General features: G+C 40.7%; 1 protein-coding gene across 1 annotated transcript; it reads left to right on the forward strand.

The window, feature by feature from the left end:
- Positions 1-2,603: 2,603 nt before the first annotated feature.
- Positions 2,604-25,080, forward strand: traf3ip1.L (TRAF3 interacting protein 1 L homeolog). Its single transcript, XM_018236042.2, has 15 exons — positions 2,604-2,905; positions 7,721-7,789; positions 8,620-8,781; positions 9,310-9,441; positions 9,603-10,049; positions 10,394-10,471; positions 12,290-12,371; positions 17,193-17,213; positions 17,594-17,669; positions 21,752-21,835; positions 21,926-22,043; positions 22,160-22,196; positions 22,853-22,920; positions 23,034-23,257; positions 23,792-25,080. Exons 1-15 carry the CDS (start codon positions 2,783-2,785, stop codon positions 23,943-23,945), a joined length of 1,875 nt encoding a protein of 624 aa, XP_018091531.1. The 5' UTR covers positions 2,604-2,782; the 3' UTR covers positions 23,946-25,080.

Consider the following 25,080-nt stretch of genomic DNA (forward strand, 5'->3'; position numbering starts at 1 on the left):
GTCAAACTAGGATCACACAGGAGGATTTGATAGACACGCTTGACCACGAGAGTGGTTTGTAAGTAGGCATTTTTTTCTAAACGGCGGAGGTGTTCCAGATTTGAAACATGTAACCAACTGCCGCACTGGAGATCAATCTTCATTCTTTATTTGCACCCCTATAGTGTTTGTTCTCTCTAACCAGATGCATATTAGAGAAAGGGGAGCACTTCCAAAATAAGTCAGCTTAAAGCACTTGGTGATACCCCTCATTTTGACTGAACGTATTACACTATGTTGGTTCCTAATTTCTGTTGCCAAGGGCGCTGATACCTTTGTATATATTTCCCTGGAAGTATACACATTCGTTTGGAATATAAATTTTTAGCCCAGAGTGAATCCAGAACCATATATCATTGATTATTGCCTAAACGATTGTTTTAGTTTTACTATGTCACCTTTAAATCAGTCTTAGGGAAGAGGTTTCAGTTTGCTTCAATCTATTCTGTGTTCATTGATTATGATCTCCCCCCCCCCCCCAGATTTATTTCTTGTTAGACTTTTCTTGCTCTTCATTTAAAGGTTAAACACTCCTTCTGGATGGTAAACATTTTAAACAGACATATATATAGCAGACATCTTGCAACACATTCTTATAACTGTTTGTTTTTCCATGGCCATTAGTGTACAAAGCTCTGTGTAAAGTTTGTCATTATGGAATACTGAATGTTAAAGTTCAGTTCATTTTTAGCATGTTATAGAATATCATATTCCTAGCAACTTTACAATTGGTCTTCATTATTTATTTTTATAGTTTCTTGATATTTTTTCTTCCTCTTCTACATTTGTGGTTTTTGAGTTATTTAGCTGTTTATTCAGCAGCTCTTCAGTTTGTAATTTCAACAATCTGGTTGCTAGGATCCAAATTACCCTAGTAACCATGAACTGATTTGAATGAGAGGCTGGAATATGAATAGGAGAGGGCCTGAATAAAAAGATGAGTAATAAAAAGTAGCACTAACAATACATTTGTAGCCTTACAGAACATTTGTTTTTTAGATGGGGTCAATGACCCCCATTTGAAAGCTGGAAAGTGTCTGAAGAAGAAGGCGAAAAATGAAAAAACTAAATAATGAAGACCAAAAATAAAGTTGTTTATAATTGTCTAAAAGTTACTAAACGTTAACTCGAAGGTGAACCACCCCTTTAATTATTTTAAAGCACTTTCATTTTTGGGTTCTTACTGTTTCCTTTTAAGTAGATTTAATGGCACTTGTGTTGTATGTGGATATTGGCTTTGGTGAGGTGGCAATGCTGCAATATTTAGAATTGCATTTTTTTATTAGCATTATACCTTTAAACCTCTGCTCAAATATGTCAATTAAATTCACATCTCCAAACAGTAGTTATGTTGGTGGGACGGTCCCAGATCAACCTCATGTAGTATGGTTTGCCAGGAAGTTGATGTGTGGTTTTGTGTCTGTTGGATAGTAACTGTGTGTTATCACTCAGATCCAAGGCATGGCCTGCTTTTTATACAGACACAATCCCAGTGTTTTTGTGTTTTGGGTGAATCCTGATCATGATCAGTATGATGAAGCTTATATTACATTTTCATTTTTGCCGTAGTAGTCCCCTTTTATCTATGAACTAGCTATGCCTCCAATCAGTGGTGTAACTATAAGGTGCTGGGCTCCCCACAAAAAAAAATTTGGAGGGGCCCAGGGTACACAACAAACTCTCCATCACCCCCTCCCACCACCTGCCCCTGCTTCTGCCGCCCTCTGCTCGCGTCCCCATACTGAGGTAGGATAGTAGCTGGGGAGGGAGGATTTTCCGTAGTTTGGGTCCACAGTCCCCTGCCCCTTGACGGTCTGCTTCCTCTATATTTACACCCGTGTTTCCAATTGTGCCCCTTGCACTACACATACGACCTAAGGTAATTTGAGTTTGTGTTAGGCCATTAATAGCAGAGGTTCATTTTAATTTGGGTGAACATTACGGGAAGCGGGTGGCTGCTGCACTCATACATCCCAACTGTTACGTTTTGAGTGGGACAGTCCCGCTTTTGAAATGTCCCAACATTCTGTTTGATCTCTTGCACTGAACAGCCAGAAAAAGATGTTTCAAACTTAATTGGCTTTTGGCAGAGTCCAGAACAGCCACCAGGTGCATTTTCGACACTTTTGTAACAATTTGAGATAAGCAAAGAAGTAATTGTAACAATTTAAAATAAATAGGTCTCTTGGGGAATCTGTGATCAGCACCTTAAAGGGCAGTTCACTTTCATGAGCAAAACTGTAATAACACATAAAAACCACAGAAATATGTTCAAACTTTCATAACCTGCCAAATGAACATGGTAATTAGGGGGTGTGGCAACATCAATGGGCGTGGTCCAAAACTGTTGGGAGGTATGTTACTGCAAGTGACCAAATGAGGGCAAATCAGGGTAACTTGTATTTATTACTAAACATAGTCCCACATTTTAGGGTCCGTAAAATAAAGTTAGTGTTGCGCGTGTGCGTCACTCTCACACCTTCCTGGTTCATGCAATCAGTTCGGAACCACCTTGTATGTTATCTGCAGAACAGAACCCCTCCCTGCGCTATGTTACTGTCGGTTCCCATGACAGCGGACGCTTAGGAACGAGAGGCGACGCATGCGCAGATGCCAAAGCGCGATGGCTTGTGGGTAAGAGGGTTGCCTGGCGCTGAGGAAGGCTGTAGCCAGGCGCTTGTTTAGAAAGTGGTCGGTGCAAGTTGTGGAGGACGGAGGGTCCGGTTTTCAGCTTGTCAGCGAGATGGATCCTGCGGTTATTGGGCGCACTCAGGAAACACTGGGGAAAGTGATTCGGAAACCCCCTCTGACTGAGAAACTACTGGGGAAGCCTCCATTCCGCTATCTGCATGATATCCTGTCTGAGGTGAGAACATGGGATTGTGCGTGCTTAGTAGGCTTCCAGGGATGCTCGGATAGTTTAACAGCAGCTCTTGCTATTGTACCGACTAAAACAGGGCCAGATTTAGGGGAGGCCAAAGACGCCGTTCGTCCTGAGCACCCGCTGTGCCATGGGCCCTTTGGGGGAAATGTGTAATAGTTGTTAGCGATTTTACCTATACACTACCCTGCTGTTTAGAAACTGCAACTCTCACATCCCAGTTCAGAGCAGCAACTGAAAGGGCTACAGGTAAGTGTATCACCCCCCCCCATCCCATCCCTCAAAGCCCTGCCCCTTCATCTCTAACCCTGGCCCAGAATGACATACTCAGTGGGAGTCTGGAGTCTGGTCCAACAATACTGTAGGGCTGCACCACCTGGGGGCACAATATAGGAAAATCTGGCATCTTTATAGACTGTCATGTTGGAGGCCTCATATTACTTCCTTTATTCATGCCCCCCGGTGTGCCAGCCTACCTACAGCCTGTCTTTATATGCCAATATGGAAACCATATGTCACTATTAGATGTGCATGAGATTTCTGTGTCAGTCTGGGATTCCTCCCACATCGCTGGCTCTTTCAGTAAGGCCAAAATTGTGACATGCTGTGACACCACCCAATGCTCGCGCTAGAGTCCTGCGCGGGTCCATTTTTTGGGACCCTTACCCGACCTGTTCCCTGCAATCCGCAATCCACAATCCAGACCCGCAACCCACATTCTTACCCGCTTGGAACCACTACCCGACCCTAGCCACAAGTACCTTATCCACAACCGTGACCCGGTGACCATCAAGAATCAGGAAGTGCTGTCATTGTAAACCGGAAGTGACATCATCGGAAGTTGCCGTGATCAGAAAAAATGAGTAAATATCGCAATTGAGAAGACCCGCAACCCGACCCGCAAACCTGCAGAACCGCCAACCCGCGTCTTTACCTGCACCAGAACTTCTCCCCTCAACCCGCAAGGTACCGCAGGTTTTTGCAGGTAACCCGTGGGTACCCGACCCGCTGCAGGACTCTAGCTTGCGCTTGCAACAGAGAGTGTGCCATAGACTCCTATCAAACCTACTCTGTGTAGTTTTAACTACATTTTAAATCATGTCTTTGTGCAGACACCTGTGTTTAAAGTCATGGTGCTAACACAGAGCAATACCCTGTACTACCTTCCTCATGCCTGGGAGAAGAGACATTTCTTACCTTGTTTTTTTCCTGTGCATAAAAATGGAAGTAAATCACAAACACCAGATGGAAGTTTACACAGATAAGTAGGTCAGTACCTTTTGTCTCAGCAATGGTGTTTTTTTCCCCCTGTGTGCACAAATAGAGATATATAAAAAAATCTATCTGACTTCTGGTTGAAAGAGCAACCTTAAACAGCATATGGGTAGCAAACAACCAGCCATATACAGTTGAACCTTGTAATTGTACTTCCAAAATCACCAAAACAAATCTTAGGCCTGTTTAATTTGTTGTCAGTCTATGTCTATGTCTTTGTTTTTTGAAATGTAGTGCCAACACCAGGGCCTACCTAGCCTTTAATATGCAAGGCTACAGATTGCACCTAGTAAAATCAACTTCAATGCCACTATTGACTTAAAGGGGTTGTTCACCTTCAAACAACTAGTTGTTATCAGATAGATCACCAGAAATAACAACTTTTTCCAATAACTTTCTATTTTCTATGTGTCACGGTTTTTCTAATATTTAAGTATAAAGTGTCATTTCTCTCCTTCTGAAGCAGCTCTGGGAGGGGGGTCGCCGATCCTGTAAACTGTTCTAAATTGATACATTTAGTTGATACATTTCTTATCTTTGTCCCTGCTGAGCAGAATCTCTGGGTTTCATTACAGGCAGCTGTTAGAATTGATACAATTGTTGCTAATACTCCAGCGATGCTGCTGAGAAATGTATCAACTAAATGTTGCAAAATTGTAACAGTTCAGAATCTGCACCTGGATTACTGAGCTGTCAGACTCAAACACCAGAGACAGGAACATTCAACTTTAAACTTAGATTTTGGAAAAAACTTAAAAAATAAATAATGGAAAGTAATTGGAAAAAGTCATTATTTCTAGGGAACAATCTAAAAACAACTAAATTGAAAAAAGTGTTTGGAAGGTGAACAACCCCTTTAATATACCAGGGATTTTGCAAATTGCCAATAAATCATCAGGAAAAATTTGCACTGCATTTTGTTTGCAGTTTACCCAAATGGATGCTTATTTGCAACACAGTCCAATACAATTTTTCTTCAGCAAACCACTTACTGGTACTTCTTTCTGGGTGCATCCACTCCAAAGCTGCCTCCAAGTCAGCCAAATTCCTTATCTTAAATAACGGGATATGAAGCACGCCATCCTCAGGCTTTGCCTTTAAAACATTTTTATTCCACCGGAAAAGTAACACAAGCTTTCGGGGAAAAGCTTTGCCCGAAAGCTTGTGTTACTTTTCCGCCAGAATAAAATGTTTTAAAGGCAAAGCCTGAGGATGGTGTGCTTATTTGCAACAACATTGGTAAATTGTGTACAAGTTGCTTTGTAAGTAAAAAAAAAAAAGCAATTAACTTCCAACTTTAGTACATTGCAATTGTTTAGTAAATGCACCTTATAGTGTTTGTTCCTGGGAAATGATATTGGCCATGTCTCTTTCCTCCATATAAGCCATGCCTGCAGCAGGGATCCAAACACTGTCACCAAGGCAATATCAAACAATTCAGAGACTTCATTCTATTAGCCGGAATGTTAATTTGATATCTCTGAGTCACACCTTCACCATGCACTCTTTCTAGGGATCCTGATAGCTGAAGAAACCGCACTGGGAGTGTACTAAGAAAATATGACGTTTTTAAGTCCATCTTTGGTTGTACAGCAAGGGTATTTTAGTAAGCATTCCATGTAAGCATTTCTAGCATTATTTTAAATGTATTTGCAACTGAAAACAGTATTTATTTTTCCCGTCCTGCCCTGCTGTTTATGACTCTGTGTGACAGAATCCTGACCTGCTTTAGACCAACATTCAGTTTCTATATATGCCTTGCTCTTACCTGCTTTTTCAAAGCTCTGTTAATCCGCAGAAAATACCTAAATTCTGCTGTCAATAGCAATTACATTTATAAATAACTCTTGGGCTAATGACAGATTGGGCTGGAAATTGGCCTGCTGAAATATGTAGGCCAAGAATCAGCCCCTACACTGGCATTAGCCTACTGTCCAGACAGCACCAGGAACAATTGTGTTGGCATGGGTGCAGGCAAATAAGGCAGATTTAGGCTCGAGAATGCAAACTATCTCGCTTCTTCACCAAAATCTGCTGCGTGTGCTTGCACCTGGGCTGGCACAATTGTTACTGCTGATGGCAGGACAGCGTGGGTGCTGATTCTCGGTCTGCGTATTTCAGAAGGCAGATTTTCAGCCTTGTCTGGCAGCCTTTAACATTAATACATGTGTACTGGCTTAGAATATTATTTTATTTCATTGTGCAAAAAGTTCCAGGTCCATTGATCCTGCCCTCACCATTCTTCCAAATCTGCTATACTGCAGTCTCCCATACATAATACACTCTCAAAAGACACCATATATTTCTAATCTGGGATTCCCTGCTCTGTAGGAATAGCAGCAATGCAGAGAGCTTTGAGAAAATCCTCATATGATCACATTTGGATTACTTGGTAAGCAAGTCAGTAAGCCGTCCACCTGTGCTTTTGTTATGCACATGCTCATGTATTGTGAATGGCTACCTAATGTTATAGCTACCCTGAACCTCAGTAGGTTAGCCTGTGGTCTCTAGGAGCCTTTACTAAACCTGAGCTGTCAGGGAGACATTGACAACTTGAATCGTTGCAATCATTTCATACTTAAATTAAAGTGGAGAAGTAAAATGTCTGTAAGTATGTAAAAAAGTTGCCAACAATTTACTTAAGACAATGTTATTCAAATAACATGGGAATTATATCTGATAACAGAGGTTGTTGTAAGAAAATATTCACTTTAGCGAAATATATATATTTAGTTATATATATTTGTTTGCTTGTATCGTTCTGGCTACTGTGCACTCTCCTTCACTTTTTTGTTTAAATTAGCTGTATGGTAGGGGGTGCCCAAAAGGTAGATCAGGATCTTCCAGTAGACCTTTAGCTGGTGATCAGTAGATCTCAAGGCTGCCAACAAACAGCTTGTCTAAATCACCCTCCTATTTTATGCTTTTCATTCAGATATTTATTATGTTAAGGTTACATAAGAAATAGTTGTTTGTTAAAATATAGCAATATACATTTTTTCATGAATCAATATATTTAATTAGTATTTTCCATGGAACAGAATGCTAACAATGCTTTTATGGTTGTAGATCATAAAGGGACATCATCACTAAAAGTAGACCCCGCATTAGTAAAGTATGGGCACTCCTGCTCTATGGTCTGTGGGTCAGAGAGTTATAGTCTCATGAGACATATACAAGGATCCATATACAAGTCTGTGACCAATTTAGCTTTTAGACTGGAGCTAAAGATATTCTCAACAAAAACTTCTTAATACTTTGAAAGTCCTCATGTGACTGAATGTAATTCAGCAACACTAATAGCCTTACAGTTGAAAGAAAACGTTTGGACAACTCTGGCTAAATTACATATTTAATTAGTCATTTATAAAATGCCAATTTTGACGTTTGGATTCAGATCTGCTGCACACTAAGAAATTGGCCACAACCTGAAAAAATGCTGGGATTTAGTCATATGCCAAACCATATTTTATTCTTACTTTTGTTGCTCTTCATTGCTAAAACATTTTTTTTTAAAATTTTTAGGTGATCAGGACAACTGGGTTCTTTAAGGGACTGTATAAAGACTCAGAACTTAAATCGGATAATGTAAAGGTAGGTTTCCCTAACTGTTCTTTTAAAGTGATGTTGAGACATTCTTATTCAGCAGCCATGGAAGAGGGGGCTTCAGGAGTTTGTCCCTTGTTTTGCGTGATCAGGTAAAGATTGATCTGGCTGCAGCTGTGGCCAGCAGGCTCACTCTGTTGGCAGTCATTGGGTTTCTATGCTCTGCTTAAAGTGGAATCTTAGGCCAATGTTGTCACATGCCATCTGGTATCTGAAACATTTTCAAACAAACTATTGGGGATTGTCTTTAAGAATAGTGCATGGGAAAACCAGATGATAAGCCAACTCATATTGTACTGGCATCTTTTTCCCCAAAACAGCTGCATTGTGGGTTAAGTTAATGTACAGTATGCCTGCATGTTTGTACTGCTAGTTTAAATCAGATCTTTGTCTTCAATAAATTGGTTAAAGCTCATATCTACCTTTGAAGTAATGTTGCAATCAATGTTGCTTATTATTGTTTGGGAGCTTGGCCCCATTTCACGCAATTGCACCAAAATATGCCCAGCAGGGTTTTACCAGCTTTCAGTAGACAGTTTCCAGTAGTTGTGCAGGTTGCATCTTATGCATTATTTATTCTATTACTTGTGTCTGTTCTACTGCAAAGCACAGATATCATTAGTACATGCGTTAATAACCTTTGGTAAAAAGGATTTACTATAAGTACATAAATAACTTTTTATATTGTATACTTGAGGGATAAAGGATATACACAAAGTTACTATTTTTGGATGTACTGTATTATATAGCAGTGCATTAAGTGTGTATGAGGGAGGATTCTGGATTAACGGTTCATCAAAGTTTGTAAATTCTTTTAGGAAAAAGATGCCAAGATCAACTTTTTGCAAAAGGCCATTGATGTTATTACAATTGTAACTGGAGAGCCACTGACCGTTAAACCCGCTCGAATTGTGGCTGGGCATGAACCAGAGAAAACGAATGAACTGCTTCAAGCCATAGGAAAGTGCTGCTTGGAGAAGGTAGGCCAAGGGGTTTTCCATTCTGGACTGCTGGCATGTTTAATTCCAAGATAATGTAACCCAATGGTTGCCAGACTGTGGAGCTGCCCTTGGGAGCTTTGCCCATTGAAAAGTAGACCCACCCAAGGGCAGTCAGGGTGGTATTTAGAAGTGAGTGCCTATGCATGTTTCTGGTACTTTGGACCTATAGATGGGTGACCAAGCTGTGTTTTATATATTGATAAACATGTTTTGCGCTATAGGGGGGGTGACTGTACAAATTTTTGACCACAAATAAGCCTAACCCCATGGCTCTCCATGTCAGCATTTCATTGTTTTTTCCTACTGTATTATGTGTATGATATGTTAAGATTCAGTTCATATGTAACTTGTGAATTGTAAAGGAATTTTTATGAGATGGATTAATTGTCTAGTCCTGTAACAAAAGTTAGTAAAGCTGTTTTTGATGCCAGTGTTTAGTGCTACTGTATTCTCTTAGAACTCCGTTTAAATGCCTTTTTTAACAATCTTGATCATTATGTTCTCCAGCTGTCTAGTGAGGAAGCAGTTAGAAGAGTTTTGGCGGGGGAAAAGCCTGACTCAAGGGGGAAGTCAACTTCCAAATCTCAGGACAAAGTTAGTAGAGAAGCCAAAGAAGAGGATCGAAAGAGGACTAGACAGGTAAGAATGGGTTTGCTCTACCATTTAGTATTGGAGGATCAATGAATTGGGTGGCAATAAGGTAAAATCTGTGGAGGAAGCCTCCTAATGCAAAACTGAGTCATTCGTAATGATGTGTGTCCAAGAGCACCAGTTAATGCTTTTTTTTAATATACATTTAGGACAAAAGGGAATCCGAAAATAGGGAGGGGAGTGGCAGTAGGGAAAGGAGAGAAAAAAATCATGTTAAAGAAGAGGAAAAGAAAAATGTAGAGCAAGAGAGGGAGCAGAAGAAAGAGAGTGAGAAAAATCGAGTGGGAGACGAAGAGAGAAATGGCTTGAGAGAAGGAGAGAAAATCGATAAAGAAAAGAATAGAGCAAGAGATTCCAGGTTGGAAACAGAGAGAGACAAAATTAAGGAGAAAGCCAGAGACCCAAAAAGCGATAGGAGCCGGAGGAAGCAGAAGGACAGAATCCAAGAAAAAGGATTAGACAGAGAACACGAAAAAGAGCGCAGTAAAGAGAGGGAACCAGAAAGGGATAAAAGAAAAGAGCGAATGAGAGAGGATGAAGCACAAAGGGAAAGAGATGAAGAAAAAACCAGGAAGCAGGAAAGAACAATGCGTAAGGTAAGTAGAAACTGCAGCATTGTCAACATGACTTGCATAGTTATTCAGTCTCACCAGAAGCATTTACCGTCAATGCTTCAATACCAGTTTCTTGTATGCCAGCAACACATGATGGGTCGTATATGGGTCATGTACATAGAGTTGCTGGTGCTATTGTTTCTGAGAGTTTGTATCTATAGCTTAGACATGTAGACAAAACAGAGCTTTAATGTACATATTCCACTTTGTGTAATTTATATTTGTTCGTGTAAAATAAGTGAAGGTTCATTGTGCTATTTAATCTACCCACACGCTGACCAGCTGAGCCCAGCGTTAGTTGTGTCTAACCTTTCTTCTCTCACCAGTCTAAAGGATCAGATAATTCACCAAAGAGGGCATTAGAGGACCCTGTGAAAGAAAACAAATCTGTAACCGATAAAGAGGTAATAATTGGCAGAATACCTGCATTTTTTAACACCTTTTTACTCTGGTGATAGTGGAGTTTAGTGTCTACAACTTCAGTTTTCATAGTGATGACAGTATGGCAGGCTGCTTTAAAACTATGACCATGTGTAAAACAATAAACTATTTCCTTTGTGAATGCATAATAACAAATTTGGAATTTGTGACAAGAAGCCTTTTCGTTTGCTCATCAACAGTCCATAACATCCTTCTTTCCTATATGCATTCTAGTTGAAGATAAGTTACTAACAATCTGTTGTTTCTATTTGTTTATCTCATTTCTCAATAAGACCTTTCATGGATGTGTAAACATGGAAGTAGTCCAGATCCCACATAAGCCCAGATTTGAGTGGAAAGTATGCCTGTCCATCAGGGCATGAACACAGGTTCAGCTGATGGTGTTGACAGACCTGTATATGTTAGAAGTTGTCATCTGACAATGCAAAATGTAGGAATGCATCAAAACCACTCTTGGAACTTGCCCAAATACCGAACTGAATATAAACTCTAATTTACATATGCAAATTTCAGTAAGGCAGGGTTAAAAACAACATAAATATTGACATTTCCTTGTTTGTGTTACGAAAAAGCATCTGATTTTAAGAATGCAGATTCAGCTGAATCCTGCTGAAAAAAAATAGAGTCCCAGCCAATTAATAAACTGAATCCTGGATTCAGTGCATTTCTAACACAGTGTCTGTGATGGGATGTTGCACCGGAGCTTGGGAGATGTTGAACAGAACAATAGGAAGGTTGCTACACAATTGTATGGCAATTGTATGTACAGTATCTGATGGCTTGTGTGATACTTTAGAGAATTGCCTGGAGTAGGGTAACCCTAAGGTATGACATGGGCGAAGGGTCCCCACTCTTGTTCATTCTTATAAGCCTCAAAGGAACAGTTCAGTGTGAAAATAAAAACTGTGTAAATAGATAGGCTGTGCAAAATAAGAAATGTTTCTGATATAATTAGTTTGCCAAAAATGTAATGTATAAAGTGACTGGATGTCTAAAATAATAGCCAGAACTCTACTTCCTGCTTTTCAGCTCTATAGCTCTGAGCTAGTCTACGACTTAAAGGGGGGCCACATGGTACATATCTGTTCAGTGAGTTTGCAATTGATCCTCAGCATTCAACTCAGATTCAAAAGCAACAGATATGACCCATGTTGCCCCCCCCTCAAGTCTCTGATTGGTTACTGCCTGGTAACCAGGGTAACCAGTCAGTGTAAACCAAGAGAGCTGAAAAGCAGGAAGTAGTGTTCTGGCTATTATGTTAGACATCCAGTCACTCCAGCCTTTATAGATTACATTTTTGCCTAACAAACAATATTAGAAACATTTTTTATTTTGCACAGCCTATCTATTAACCCAGTTTTTATTTTTACACTGAACAATTCCTTTAACAACACTGACGCGGTGCATTGCTAACTGATGAATACTTACTGTTCGAGGAAGCAAGAGAATAAAACTACTTTGAAGGTAGTTAAAAAAGAACAGTGTGAAATCCATTTTAAGGAAGGTCCACCATTTTCTACTTCTCTCCCACTACACCATATCCATATCTAACTTCCCTATCTCCTCCCAAATCTTGTTGATCTGTATTTATGAAATCCACATCTCACCGTCAACATAGAAGATACATTTATTTTTTTTGAATATGTATGTACAGGGCTGGGTTAGGGTCACTTTTGGAATTGATATAAATGACCTTAGAGTCTCTACCTAATATTATAGTGTATTGGGACTGCAGTAGTAATGGCCCTTCTGCTAAATCCATTATTTACTTTGATTTTTAGAAGCTTTCAAATGCCATTAAGTCAGAACGACCTTCTGCTTCAAAATTACGGGAGAGGCGTCCAGCAAGGATTAATATGGAAGGTGAGAATAAACAGTAGCGTGAAGGAATATTTTGTTTGTGTGCTTTTATAAAAGGCACTTTGGCTACATTTGATCCACCTACGCTTTAAAGTAAAGCTGTTTTATTCTCTAGAAAGTAACTTCTATTCCTGTTATAGCGCTCACTTGATTAGGTGAGCCTGAAATTGGAATTCTTGACCTATATCAGAGTTATTTGAATGTGTGCTTATGAAACGTGAGGCTTCTAGCCTTGCCCTTAGTATCTAAAGGGCAGCAGTCTTCATTATTGTGGCTCCTACAGATTGTGATGTAAACAATCTTGACTCGGCTACAAGTCTCTGAAGTCTGTACCTCTTGCAGTAGTCACCTAAGTTATGGGCTACTTGCTAATCCTATACACCTAATAGCTGTTACTGTGCCCAACAACCAAGTCCAAAGAACTGGCACTTTAGAAATGATTTGGAGGAAAAATATTATGCCTCATTTTGTACATATACCCATATATGGAAGGTGAGGTTAAAAGAGAATCTCCGGCTCCAAACAATTAACACAGAAACCCCTAATATACCCATCACAGTTACCTGTTTCTGCAAAAAGTATGAATACATGCCATTTTCTATGCTAAAATCCAGCTAGTTAACAGTTCTTCTATTTCAGCATCATTTGAAATCCTGGCAGGGAAGGAGGGACTAAACACTGATGTTACAAAGTAATAGTAGTCAGCCAGCTCAGCAAAGTAGTCGGTCACATCAGCAGGGAAAGCCCGTCGGAGGGCCCCATACACGGGCCAATAAGCTGTCAATTTGGTCTGTTGGCAGCTTTTATCGGCCCATGTACGGACACCTTTAGTTCTAGTCGTGGAAAATTTTGACCAATTCAAGTTTTAGTAAATCAGCCCCTATTTGTGAAATGCAGAATGTTGACTGTAATGTTTGTTGGAGGAAAAATAATTTGTCTGCTGTTTTCCAAAGTTTGGGCTAGGGCCTCTGTTTATAGTTACAGGAAACAATCACGGTACAATGACATTCTTGATAATTCTAGTTCGTGGAAGTTTGGGGGAAGGTATGTTCCTATTTAATCACAATAATGCTCCATTAACAAAGAAAGGTCTGTACATAATTTTGCTGACACAGGAGTGGAAGAACTTGACTCTCCTGCACAAAGCTCTTGACCTCAACCCAGCTGAACACCCGTGTCATTAATTGGAACACTGACTGTGAGCCAGGCCTGACTGCCCACATTAGTTGGGCACGAATGCTTTTGTGGCTGAATGGAAGCAAATACCAACAACAATGTTTCAACACCTATTGTTAAACTTCCTGGAAAGAGTAAAGGCTTTTATGGTATCAAAGGGAGGGCCAACTTCATATTAACACTTGTTTTGTAATAAGATGTTAAACAGGTAGGTATCTGACCAGGGCTGCCATTAGAGAGGGACAGGGGGGACAAGTGTCCCGGGCCTGGACATGAAGGGGGGCCCGGCAGTGCTGCACTTTTGAAAGAGCCACCTTGAGAGCGACAAAGCCATGCGGCCATTTTGGAAGTCCTGAACAGCCGAAATGCGGAAGTGCAGAAAAGCCGAAGCTGAACTCCCGAAGCGGCGAAAAGACCTGAAGCTATGAAAATAGCCAAAGCCAAACTCCTGAAGCAACGAAAAGACCTGAAGCTACGAAAATAGCCGAAATCCCGAAGCGGCGAAAAGACTCAAAGTCACTAAAACAGCCGAAATTGAAGTCCTGTAGTGGCGAAAAGACCCAAAGTCATGAAAGAGATGAAGTTGAAGTCCTGAAGCCATGAGTTCATTTCTACTGAACACCAATTTGTTATTTTTTTTTTAATCCCCTGGCCACCATTGTATTATTTTAATATTCTATAGGCCCCTGCCACCAATGTTTTTTTTTTTTTAATATTTTTTGGGGCCCCAATTTTTTTAACTTGTAAGGGGGGGCCCTGGCACTTTTTTTTTTTTTTTTTAAATATTCTTTGGGGCTCCATTTTTTTTTTTAACTTGTAAGGGGGCCCTGGCACCAATGCTTTTTTTAAAAAAAAAAACTTTTATGGGGGCTTTTTATAACTTGTGTGTGGGGGGGGTTTACTTTTTTAGCGCTGATGTGTGTGGGGTCTTTTAACTGTGATGTGGAGTGGCCAGGATCTGGGGTGGGGCTTGGGCGCCAGTGTGGGCATTTTGTTGTACGGGGCCCCGTGATTTCTAATGGAGGCCCTGTGTCTGTCAATATAAGTGCACATTCTACCACACCTTGAATTTGGTTATACGAGAATTGGATCCGTTATCCAGAAACCGGTTATCCAGAAAGTTGCGAATTATGGAAAGGCCATCTCCCATAGACAACATTTTATTCAAATAATCCAGATTTTTAAAAATGATTTCCTTTGATTTCCAACCGGAGTTTTATTTCAAATTTCTTGCTCTTGGGATGCAGTGTTATTTGTATTTGCGTGGGTTAAACTGAAAACTCTTGCTTTAAATCATCACCTGCCTTTTATTTACTTCTCTTGGTGACACTGATGTTCTGCTTCACTGGAAGACAAACAACTTTAAATATACACAATGTGACAATGCTTAGTCAGCTTTTGAAAATTTCAGAACAAGTATGTATTTCTGTCTCTTCCTCACCAGTGGAAGCCCAGTTCAAGGGATGTGTAGGGCCCAAGCTACAGGCAATGTATGGCAACATTTTGATATATATGTATATATCATATTCCTTATAATGTGGAATCAAGAGCCCTGTCTAGAATATGCCTTGGAAACCTAGCAGGGTAGCAAAGTCTTGTTGGATTTTTACCTTGTAAAGAACAGAGAAGCAGGGAAACCATATTTAGGGTTGTCATTGGGGGAACAAGGCAATTTTTTTGTCCCTTGTGCCCTTTAAAAAGGGGCCTACACTAGCCACAGAGGGGCCTGAATATTTTAGTTATATTGGGCCCTAAGATTTCTCTTAGTGGCCTGAACTTATCAGTAGGCAAAGCTAGCCATACATGACTGGATTTGGTTTGGCCAATTAGAACCTGTATGTCACCTTCTGGGATCAGTTTTAAGAAACCAGTTTGGATCTGGCTAAAATGAACAATTCTTCTACTTAAAAGGGGTAGTTCACCATAACTAATTCAACCTTTAGTTTGTTATAAAATTTCCTTTTCTTTTCAATTAGACTTAAATGTGTATTTGTATTTAGTATTTTGAATTAATTATTTGCCTGCCTTATTATTTCCAGTTTGCAATTTGAAAGACTGTCTGATTGTTGGGTGGTCAAAGCAAAAACCTATCTCTCTGTGAGGCTTCAGGGTAAGGGCACACCTGGCGATTTGGGGAGATTTAGTCGCCTGGCGACTAATCGCCTCTTCTTTGGGGGCGACTATTCTCCCCAAATGGCTTCCCCCCATCTTCCGCTGGCTATAATGAAAAATCGCCTGCGGCATGGCACATGCGGCGCTTCACATTCCGAAGTCGCCTGTAGTTTCCACTTGAGGTGATTTTTCATTATAGCTAGCGGAAGACAGGGGGAAACCGTTCGGGGAGGTGATTCGCCCCAAAGAAGAGGCGATTAGTCGCCAGGCGACTAAATCTCCCGAATCGCCATGTGTGCCCTTACCCTCAGTTTTCAAGTAATCATTACATTGTATTACTTATCTTTCTAATCACTCTATTCTGTTTATCTAGTCTAGTCTTTCATACACACCATGGGCTGGTGACTACGGTGGAGTTGCCAGCAAACAATTCTTTAAACTACAAACTTGAGAGCTGCTAAAGCAAAAGCTAAATAATTTAATAACCACCAATAATTTAACAATTGCGACTTGCCGCAGAAAATCCCTGTCCATATCATCTTGAAAGTAATCTAAAATTTGAACTACGCCTTTAATATTGCATAAAACCCAAAGTCTTGGCTGCCCATAGACTAGTCATTTTTATCCTGAGGTTTCCTTTGTTGTTGGCTTCTGCCCAATGTAATTGTGCAGGTTTTTTTTTTTTTTTTTTAATCTGTGTCCGGGTTTAAGGGTGATTGTTAGTTTTGTGTGTCTGCTCCAATCAAGGAAAGAACAGCACAGCATTAAGCCTAAACAGCAAAGAGACTGTCAATGTAAGATCAGGCAGGAGAGTGCAGTTAATGATGATAACGATGGAACATGAACGTTTCAGGTCGATGCTGAATGCTACATATATTAAGCTTCAGACTGAGGGTCGACTCTTTAAGTGTTCTGCAAAAATGTGTGGGTTAAAAAAATTTAACAAACATAAAGATGAAGAAATGAGCCTGCGCTGGCCTTGTCAGTTTTTGTAACCAAATTGGTAATAAAGGTGAACTGTAAGGGTGGTCTCAACGATAATCTGCTCAGAAGGACAAATATAGCTAAAATACAAGCAACCAATTTATATTTGCCCTGTGACCTGTTTGGCATATTTGCATAGTTAACATTAGTTAGTCCCCTGTCAAGCACACTGCCCTTTGTGTAACAAGGTAAATAATAGGTATATGTTCAGTTCTGTAGCAGGTACTGGTCAGATTCAGTGTTGTAATCTGTATACTAGCAAAGATTATTTTGTGTTATCACCTGTACACACATACATAGTGTTTTTTTCCAGATACCAGGGATTTATAAAAAAGCAGAAGATGAATTTAAATGTATCGAAGTTGTCATTTGACTTTTGTTGCGGATTTATTTAAGGACTAAGCACTTTAAAGCATGTAAAGAGTCATATACAGACCCTGTTCTTGCTGTCTCTGTACTATTTACATATACATACTGTATATATTATATATTCTTGCTCGATCTCTATATTGTGTGCTTTACTAACTAACCACTATCCATTTGTTTTTGTAGGAGAGTCAGGCAGTGAAGAAGGTAAGATCAAGTTTAATATGTTAACATTAATTATGAGTTAAAATGTTCTGTTTTCTAAATTTAGGGAAAAGGCACTAGGGTGCACTATGTGTCATGTATTTACACATATCACCTCGCACAAGCATTAGCAAGAAATTACTGGGGTGATTTCAACACAATCATTTACACAGTGCTCATTGTGTAAATACACATTCTCCAATCATGGCTATCTGCATTGGGAGCTCCCTCTTAGTACAGGGCTTTTCCTTGAGAAATTCTATTTCACACATCCAGAATGTGAGCCTTTACAGAGTTAATAACATAACTTAGAGTCTATAATGTGTCTGCATTAAGTTATATTATCTGTATGTTTGTGTCAAATCTTTTTTGTCTGTTCACAGAAAAAGAATCCTCAGAACTCCCAGCTACTGATTTTAAGGACAATCCAGATGGTCAGTCACCAAATTTCACTCAGAGGTAAATCAGAATCAGTTCTTATATTATCAGCCTGACACAGTAGCAGACTTTACCTCTTAATCACATTATTGTTTTCTCTGTCGTCTTAGGGGGACACAGGGAACCATGGGGTTAAGCTCCATCCTCCAGGAGGCAGGACACTTGAATATTAATTAACGGATAGGGGGCAAACTACTTCGATTCCGGGAGGAATGGATAAAGCTTTCTTCGGATGCATGGGTCAAAGAAATAGTGACAGAAGGATATCATTTAGATTTCACAAGCATACCACCCGGAAGGTTTTTCATGTCCAGAGTTCCTCACTGTTCTCAGAAGGCTCAAGCCTTTCTAGATTGTATAGACAAGTTGGAGCGATCCGGGGTAATCAGTCCAGTACCAACCAAAGAGAGATTCTCCGGTTTTTACTCGAACCTATTTACAGTACCAAAGAGGGATGGTTCTCTCAGACCAGTGCTCGACCTCAAGGGTCTCAACAAATTCATTCGATCAGTGCGGTTCAAGATGGAAACGTTGAGATCAGTCATTCGAGGGATGGAACAGGGGCAACTTATGATGTCCCTGGATATAAGGGACGCATACCTACATGTTCCAATTTGCCCCCCCCCCATCACCGCTACCTACGCTTTGCTTTCAAGAACAAACACTATCAATTTGTTGCACTCCCGTTCGGACTGTCGTCCGCTCCCAGGGTTTTCACCAAGTTGATGGCGGTAACAGCTGCAACATTGAGACTGCAGGGGATATCCGTGACCCCCTACCTGGACGACCTCCTGTTAAAGGCCAGTTCAGAAACAAGGGCCAAGGAGGACCTAAACCGAGCAGTTCGGCTACTCCAGAGCTTCGGATGGACCATCAACTGGTCGAAGTCCAGCCCAGATCCCAGTCACAGAATGATATTCCTAGGCCTGGAATTCGATACGATCACACAAACTGTAAGCTTACCCATGGACAAGCAGACCAGGATCAGAGATCAAGTTCGATATCTTCTATCCAGTCAAAGCACAACAGTACACAAGGCGATGCAAGTACTGGGAACAATGGTTTCGGCCATCGAGGCAGTTCCATTTGTGCAAATACATCTTCGACCTCTTCAAGCCAGCATTCTAGCGACGTGGAAAGGGGGACCTCTATCCCGCTCCATGTCATTGTCGCAACAGACAAGGGCGGATCTACAGTGGTGGATGAGATCGGAGAATCTAGCCGGAGGTCATTCGTGGGCAACGCCGGAGTGGATTGTGATATCAACAGACGCCAGCCTCCAGGGCTGGGGGGCAACATGGGACAAGCAGTCTGCTCAAGGGCTATGGTCTCCAGAGGAAGCCAAACTACCAATAAATATTCTGGAGCTGAGAGCGGTAAAGTTGGCCCTAGTCCAGTGGACAGATCGACTCAGAGCAAAGCCAATACGCGTCCAAAGCGACAATGCTACGACAGTAGCGTACATAAATCGTCAAGGAGGGACGCGAAGTCGAGCGGCCCTGGCAGAAGCCAGACAGATTCTTCTCTGGGCAGAAAACAACTCAGTAAAATTATCTGCAATACACATTCCGGGAGTGTCCAACACAAAGGCGGACTTTCTCAGTCGGAATCCGCTGGATCCAGGAGAATGGGAACTGCATCCAGTGGCGTTCAATCAGCTGACAGACCAGTGGGGAACTCCCAGCATAGACTAAATGGCATCCAGAAACAATCGAAAAGTAAGAAGATTCTTTGCCCGCCACAGAGATCCGTTAGCAGTGGGGGTGGATGCCATGGCTGGCAATTCGATCTAGCATACGTCTTCCCACCTCTTCCAATGCTGCCAAGGGTCCTCAAAAAGATAAAGCAATCTCAGTCGATAGTAATTGTAGTGGCACCGTATTGGCCTCGGAGAACCTGGTTCACCGATCTGCAGGAGATGTCAATAGAGCAGCCGATACGGCTAGACTGCAGACCAGATCTCCTCCAGCAGGGACCCATATTACACCACAACCCCGGACTCTTCGCTTTGACGGGATGGCTATTGAAAGGTCCATCTGGCGAGGCCAAGGGCTAGATGAAGAAGTCATACTCACTATGCTAAGAGCTCGAAAGGCCTCATCTTCCAAATCATACCACAGAGTTTGGCAGTCTTACTTCAATTGGTGCAAGGAGTCTCATTTTCCCTTCCTTGAATTGCAATTAACACGGATTCTTTCCTTTCTACAAAGAGGACTACAATTAGGCCTTAAGCTCAGCTCGCTCAAGGTCCAGGTGTCAGCCTTGTCAATCCTGTTTCAATCTCGCTTGGCGAATGAAGACTTGATAGGCACGTTTCTGCAAGGAGTGGCCCATATCGTGCCGCCATTCCGTACACCGGTGGCTGGCTGGGATCTCAATTTAGTGTTGGAAGCTCTGCTGGATCCACCATTCGAAACCACTATCTTCTATTTCAGATACATGGATCACCTATAAGGTAGTGTTCCTTGTGGCGATATCATCGACCAGACGGGTATCTGAACTTATTGCCTTATCGTGTGCTCCTCCTTACCTCATATTCCATAAGGATAAAGCCGTTCTTCGTACGGTTCCAACCTTTCTACCCAAGGTAGTTTCCGCCTTTCATGTGAACCAAGAAATTGTTGTTCCTTCTCTATGTCCAGAACCCAAGAATGATAAGGAACGCAGACTTCATAATCTGGATGTGGTCAGAGCCTTACGATGGTATGTGGACAGATCTAAATCTTTCCGAAAATCGCAGGCCCTGTTTGTTATACCATCGGGCCCTCGTCGGGGCCAGGCAGCCTCAAAAGTGACAATATCAAGATGGATCAGAGAATCAATCAAACAAGCATACTCTGTGAAGGGAAGATCGTCACCTGAAGGACTTAGGGCTCACTCCACCAGAGCGGTGGGAGCCTCCTGGGCGTGGCGAAACTCTGCTTCCTTGGAGCAGATCTGTATGGCGGCTACCTGTTCATACTTTCTCCAAATTTTACAAAGTTGACACCTTTTCCTCAGCCGAGGCTTCTCTCGGGCGTAAGGTGTTGCATTCAGTACTTAAATAATTCTGCAGTACTCATTGTATATAATTATAGCTCGCTCCCACCCTGCTGTTTTGGGACTGCTTTGTTAAGTCCACATGGTTCCCTGTGTCCCCCTAAGACGACAGAGAAAACAGGATTTTTAATACTTACCGTTAAATCTGTTTCTCTGTAGTCATAAGGGGGACACAGGGCTACCCGCCCTTGTCGAGCTATTGACCTTTGGACTAGTTTTGTTCAGTTTCACTGTTTACTTTCTGCCTGTGAATTATTCGGTGATTACGTTCGCAGCTTTGGGACAAACTGAATAGGAAGGTACAGTGTAGGTAGGGGGTAAAGCCTGAAGGGCACGCCCCTTAATTAATTAATGTTCAAGTGTCCTGCCTCCTGGAGGATGGAGCTTAACCCCATGGTTCCCTGTGTCCCCCTTATGACTACAGAGAAACAGATTTAACGGTAAGTATTAAAAATCCTGTTTTCCCATTCTGTTTCCAATCATAAACATGTGAGCTAGGAATATAGTTTTGTATCCTTTGTTTTAATTATATAATATCATTTTTAAAGAAACCTCCACAAATCAAGGAGTAGAACATTTTCTGGGCACTAGAGTTGGAATTGTTTTGAGGTTTTTATTGCTCGCTTGCTGTCAACTGAACTCCTGCTTAGAGCAGGGTTAGGTGCACTTTGGCCACCCATAAATCTTCATCCTTTTAGCATTTAAGCTTAGATTTTACAAAATCTGTAGTGTCATTGCATTGGTATATGGATTAGATTGGGACATTGTGCTGACATATATGCAGCCCTTCCCCCATTTTCATTAAAAATGTGTGCCATCCAGTATGCTTGGTTAAAACTGTTAAATTTACAAAGCAGTACAGTTGCTATCTCAAAATTGCTGATTTTGTATGATTTTATGGTTGTTAGCTTCAAAATAAGACTCTTTAGCCGATTATTCTCACTATTTGTAATGTTATCAGTGTTTAAATAATTAAGTAGATTAATGCTGGGGAAAGTGAAATTTATTCTTTATGGAAAAGATTTATAGAATAACTACCATCTCATTTTCTTCTTGTTTAACAGGCCAATCCCTCGCCCAGGCAGTGCTCGTCCAGCACCCCCTCGAGTCAGACGACAAGCAAGTGCAGATGTTCCTGTTCCAGAGAGGTGAGATTGCAAATGACAACCAGTAATTATGACTGTTTTGTTCAGAACATCTATTCAAGTTCCAGTGAGTGTGCATTATTTATTATATAGGGTCAACAGTGGAAAAGGGGTCGCTAATGTTATTGTTGATAAAGAAAAGGAGGATGATGATGAGTTTGTTGTTGAGGAAGCTCCACTTCAGTTGCCAGATATGCCTGAAATGGAACTGGTAAGTAATGCACTCAGCACATGTCTATGATCCTGTTGTTTGGGACTCAAATGCTATTAACACCATTTCTCTGATACAGTAACAGTAGACTCACTTTACCTGTTCCTTTTTACCAGGGTCAAAGAGTGGAACTGCAAGAAGATGAAAAACATGGTAAATATATACAGTATCTTGATTTCATCTCCACAGACTATTTTTGCAATCTTATCGGCTTGCATTTGATTATCTATAACCTTCACAGCTAGTAGTATATTTGCACTTGGCCAGGCAACTTCCCCAAAACTCCAGTGCTCCATGGCACCCATGTTAAGTGCATTTAGAATTTGACTGGTTGCTGTAAATTACAAAACTGAATTGGGCAAGTAATAACCGGTAAATCTGCACATGTCCCATTCTCATTAAATCTCATTAAAATAAATAACCAGGGACAGGAGAGTGCAGGTGTTTTGCTGTTTTTACTATATTCTTAAGATTATTGTACCTGTATTGATTGTGATGTATGTAACTCCATATGTTCTATGTATATAATTCATGTCACTTAGTTGTATAATCACATTTACTTTACAGTGCTACGAAATATGTTGGCGCTATATAAATACATGTTAATAATAATAATTATTGTTTACTCTTGCATATATGTTGAGTTTTACATTTGTCATATATCTTTCCTCTATATTCAGGATCAACCTACCACGTAATTGTATGAAATATCCAGACTATCCAATTCATACATGAAAAATTTGTTGTGATTTTGCCAAGTGTTTGTTGTTATACGTTTTCTTTAAGATAAACCAGTCTTGTCTTAATAGGTGCCCTTGTCAACAAAATCTTAGAAACCAAGAAAGACTATGAGACTCAAGCAGATACAGAAAATAAGGTAAGTAATGCTTACGTAAATCATAAACATAAATGGTCCTTAAAGATAAGATAACATGCACTATGGAGGAGCTCTGCTTAGGGCTGATATGGTTATTATTGGTTATTATTCAGGAAAAGCTATTGCTATCTGATGCTGGGAAGAAAAAAGAGAAGGATATGGTGACAAGGGAGATTGAGAAGCTCCGTAGTTCTATTCAGACACTGTGCCGAAGTGCCCTACCCTTGGGCAAGATCATGGACTACCTTCAGGAGGATGTGGACACAATGCAGAATGAGCTGCAGATATGGAGACGCGAGAACAATCAGCATGCCAAAGCGTTGCTCCAGGAGCAGAGGTAATATATATATATATGCTGTATATACCATATGCACATTCCTTGCAGTACTGCTAATAGTGATTTGGCCTTGATGTTGATAATTTAAATAGTGTTATAGTTTCTGCATAGAATATTTAAACTAATTTATTTTCCCTAGCACTCTGAACACATGACTTGACACAAGGCTGTCACATAGCAGGCCTTTTGGATGTGTTGCACCCTTAGTTGTGGTTGTGAGACAAGAGACGTTTCTAAAATTAGAGAAAAGGGCATACTGCCAAATATTATATAAAAAGACATTTAGATATCTACATATAGGTAGATAGTGTGGGTATAGTAGGGAAAGAAGCCAGCACTAGAGCAAGATGTTGGTATAAATACATTGTCACTGGTAGGTTTGTTTTGCTCTGGGCCTCACAGCAAAAGGAGATGCCCTGGTAACATAGGCCAGGATTGCAGGATAGAGCTGCAAGGCTTGTGTTTATGCAAGAGATAAACCGTTTAGAGCTGTAAATCTCAGAACAATTCATGTGTCCTCTTCCTTCTACCCAGTGTCACTGAGACAGCTGTGGAGCCCCTGAAGGCAGAGCTAGCAGAGCTTGAGCAACTGATCAAAGAGCAGCAGGACAAAATATGCACCATGAAATCCAACATTCTGTGTAACGAGGAGAAGATCCAGAAGATGGTGCTGAGAATTAACGCGTAGCATCTAGGGTGGAGTGAAATGATAACACCTACTAGGATTTTCTTCACTGCTTCCCATGCCAAGTGGAAGAAAGTTCAGCTGATCTGTTGTGCTCTGGTTACTGATGCATTGTTTCTCTCTTTATAAATCTATCTCAGGAGTTCCCTCTTCTGCACACCTGCCATGTTCTTTACCTACTGAATGCTGTAAGGCTTGGCAATTGCAGAGGAGACTACTTCTGCTCTTTATTCAAAGCCATATGCTTTTGGTGAGATTAGGAGAAGTTGTATCAATGTTGTATGTTTACATATGTGTAATATACTATAAAAAACAAGGGAAAATGTCGTGCTCACCACTAATTTTTCAAAACATTAAGCAGGGGTGCAATGAGGCTGTGACCACAAAATTCATACAGACATACAAGAGGTCCTCTGCACTCAATCCAAAGCAGCAAAGTACGTTGCTGGTAAAACTTAGTCCCTGTGTAAAATGTATAATGCAGCAATTGAAGTGTTAAAGAATGAGATGAAATATGAGTGAAGGACTGGCCATACCTGGATGACTTCTTTAACTTACTTGCTGCTTTCAAAGTTAAAACTCCCAAACATGGTTGCCCTTTTATTATAACTAAAGGGAACCATGTTTGGGAGTTTTAACTTTAAAACAATCCCTATTTTGTTTAAAGGGTAAAGCATTTCTAAGTAGCTCAAGTGTGTGTGCGCTCTCTCTCTGTCTCTCTCTCTCTCAATTTATATATAGTGCACATGTGTCTCTTCTTTAAATGCCATCTGCATTCAGCATTTGATCATTCATTGGACTCTCTTCTTTCACAATGCAGAAAACAATCAAGCACTTTGTTAATCTAAACTGCACTAACAGAGTGAAAGCTCTTCACATTTTATAAATTGTCTATGTCTGCTTTCCAGATCCCACAGTAGCTGCAGCGTCTCTGCTTTCATTGACTCTGATTCTACTGAAGGATCTCAGTATGTGTATTTTTGCAGAGCATGCAGCTCTTCTAATGTAAAACCTCCCATACTGCACTGTGGCTTAGACAGTTATTAGACTTCAACATTTATATATTGTTTTATATGTTATTTATATGCACAGAAATTACACACTATGTATTTTGTAAAACTTAAAATATTCTGTCAAA

This window comes from Xenopus laevis, chromosome 9_10L, assembly GCF_017654675.1.
Source record: "Xenopus laevis strain J_2021 chromosome 9_10L, Xenopus_laevis_v10.1, whole genome shotgun sequence".
Classification (NCBI taxonomy): Eukaryota; Metazoa; Chordata; class Amphibia; order Anura; family Pipidae; genus Xenopus; species Xenopus laevis.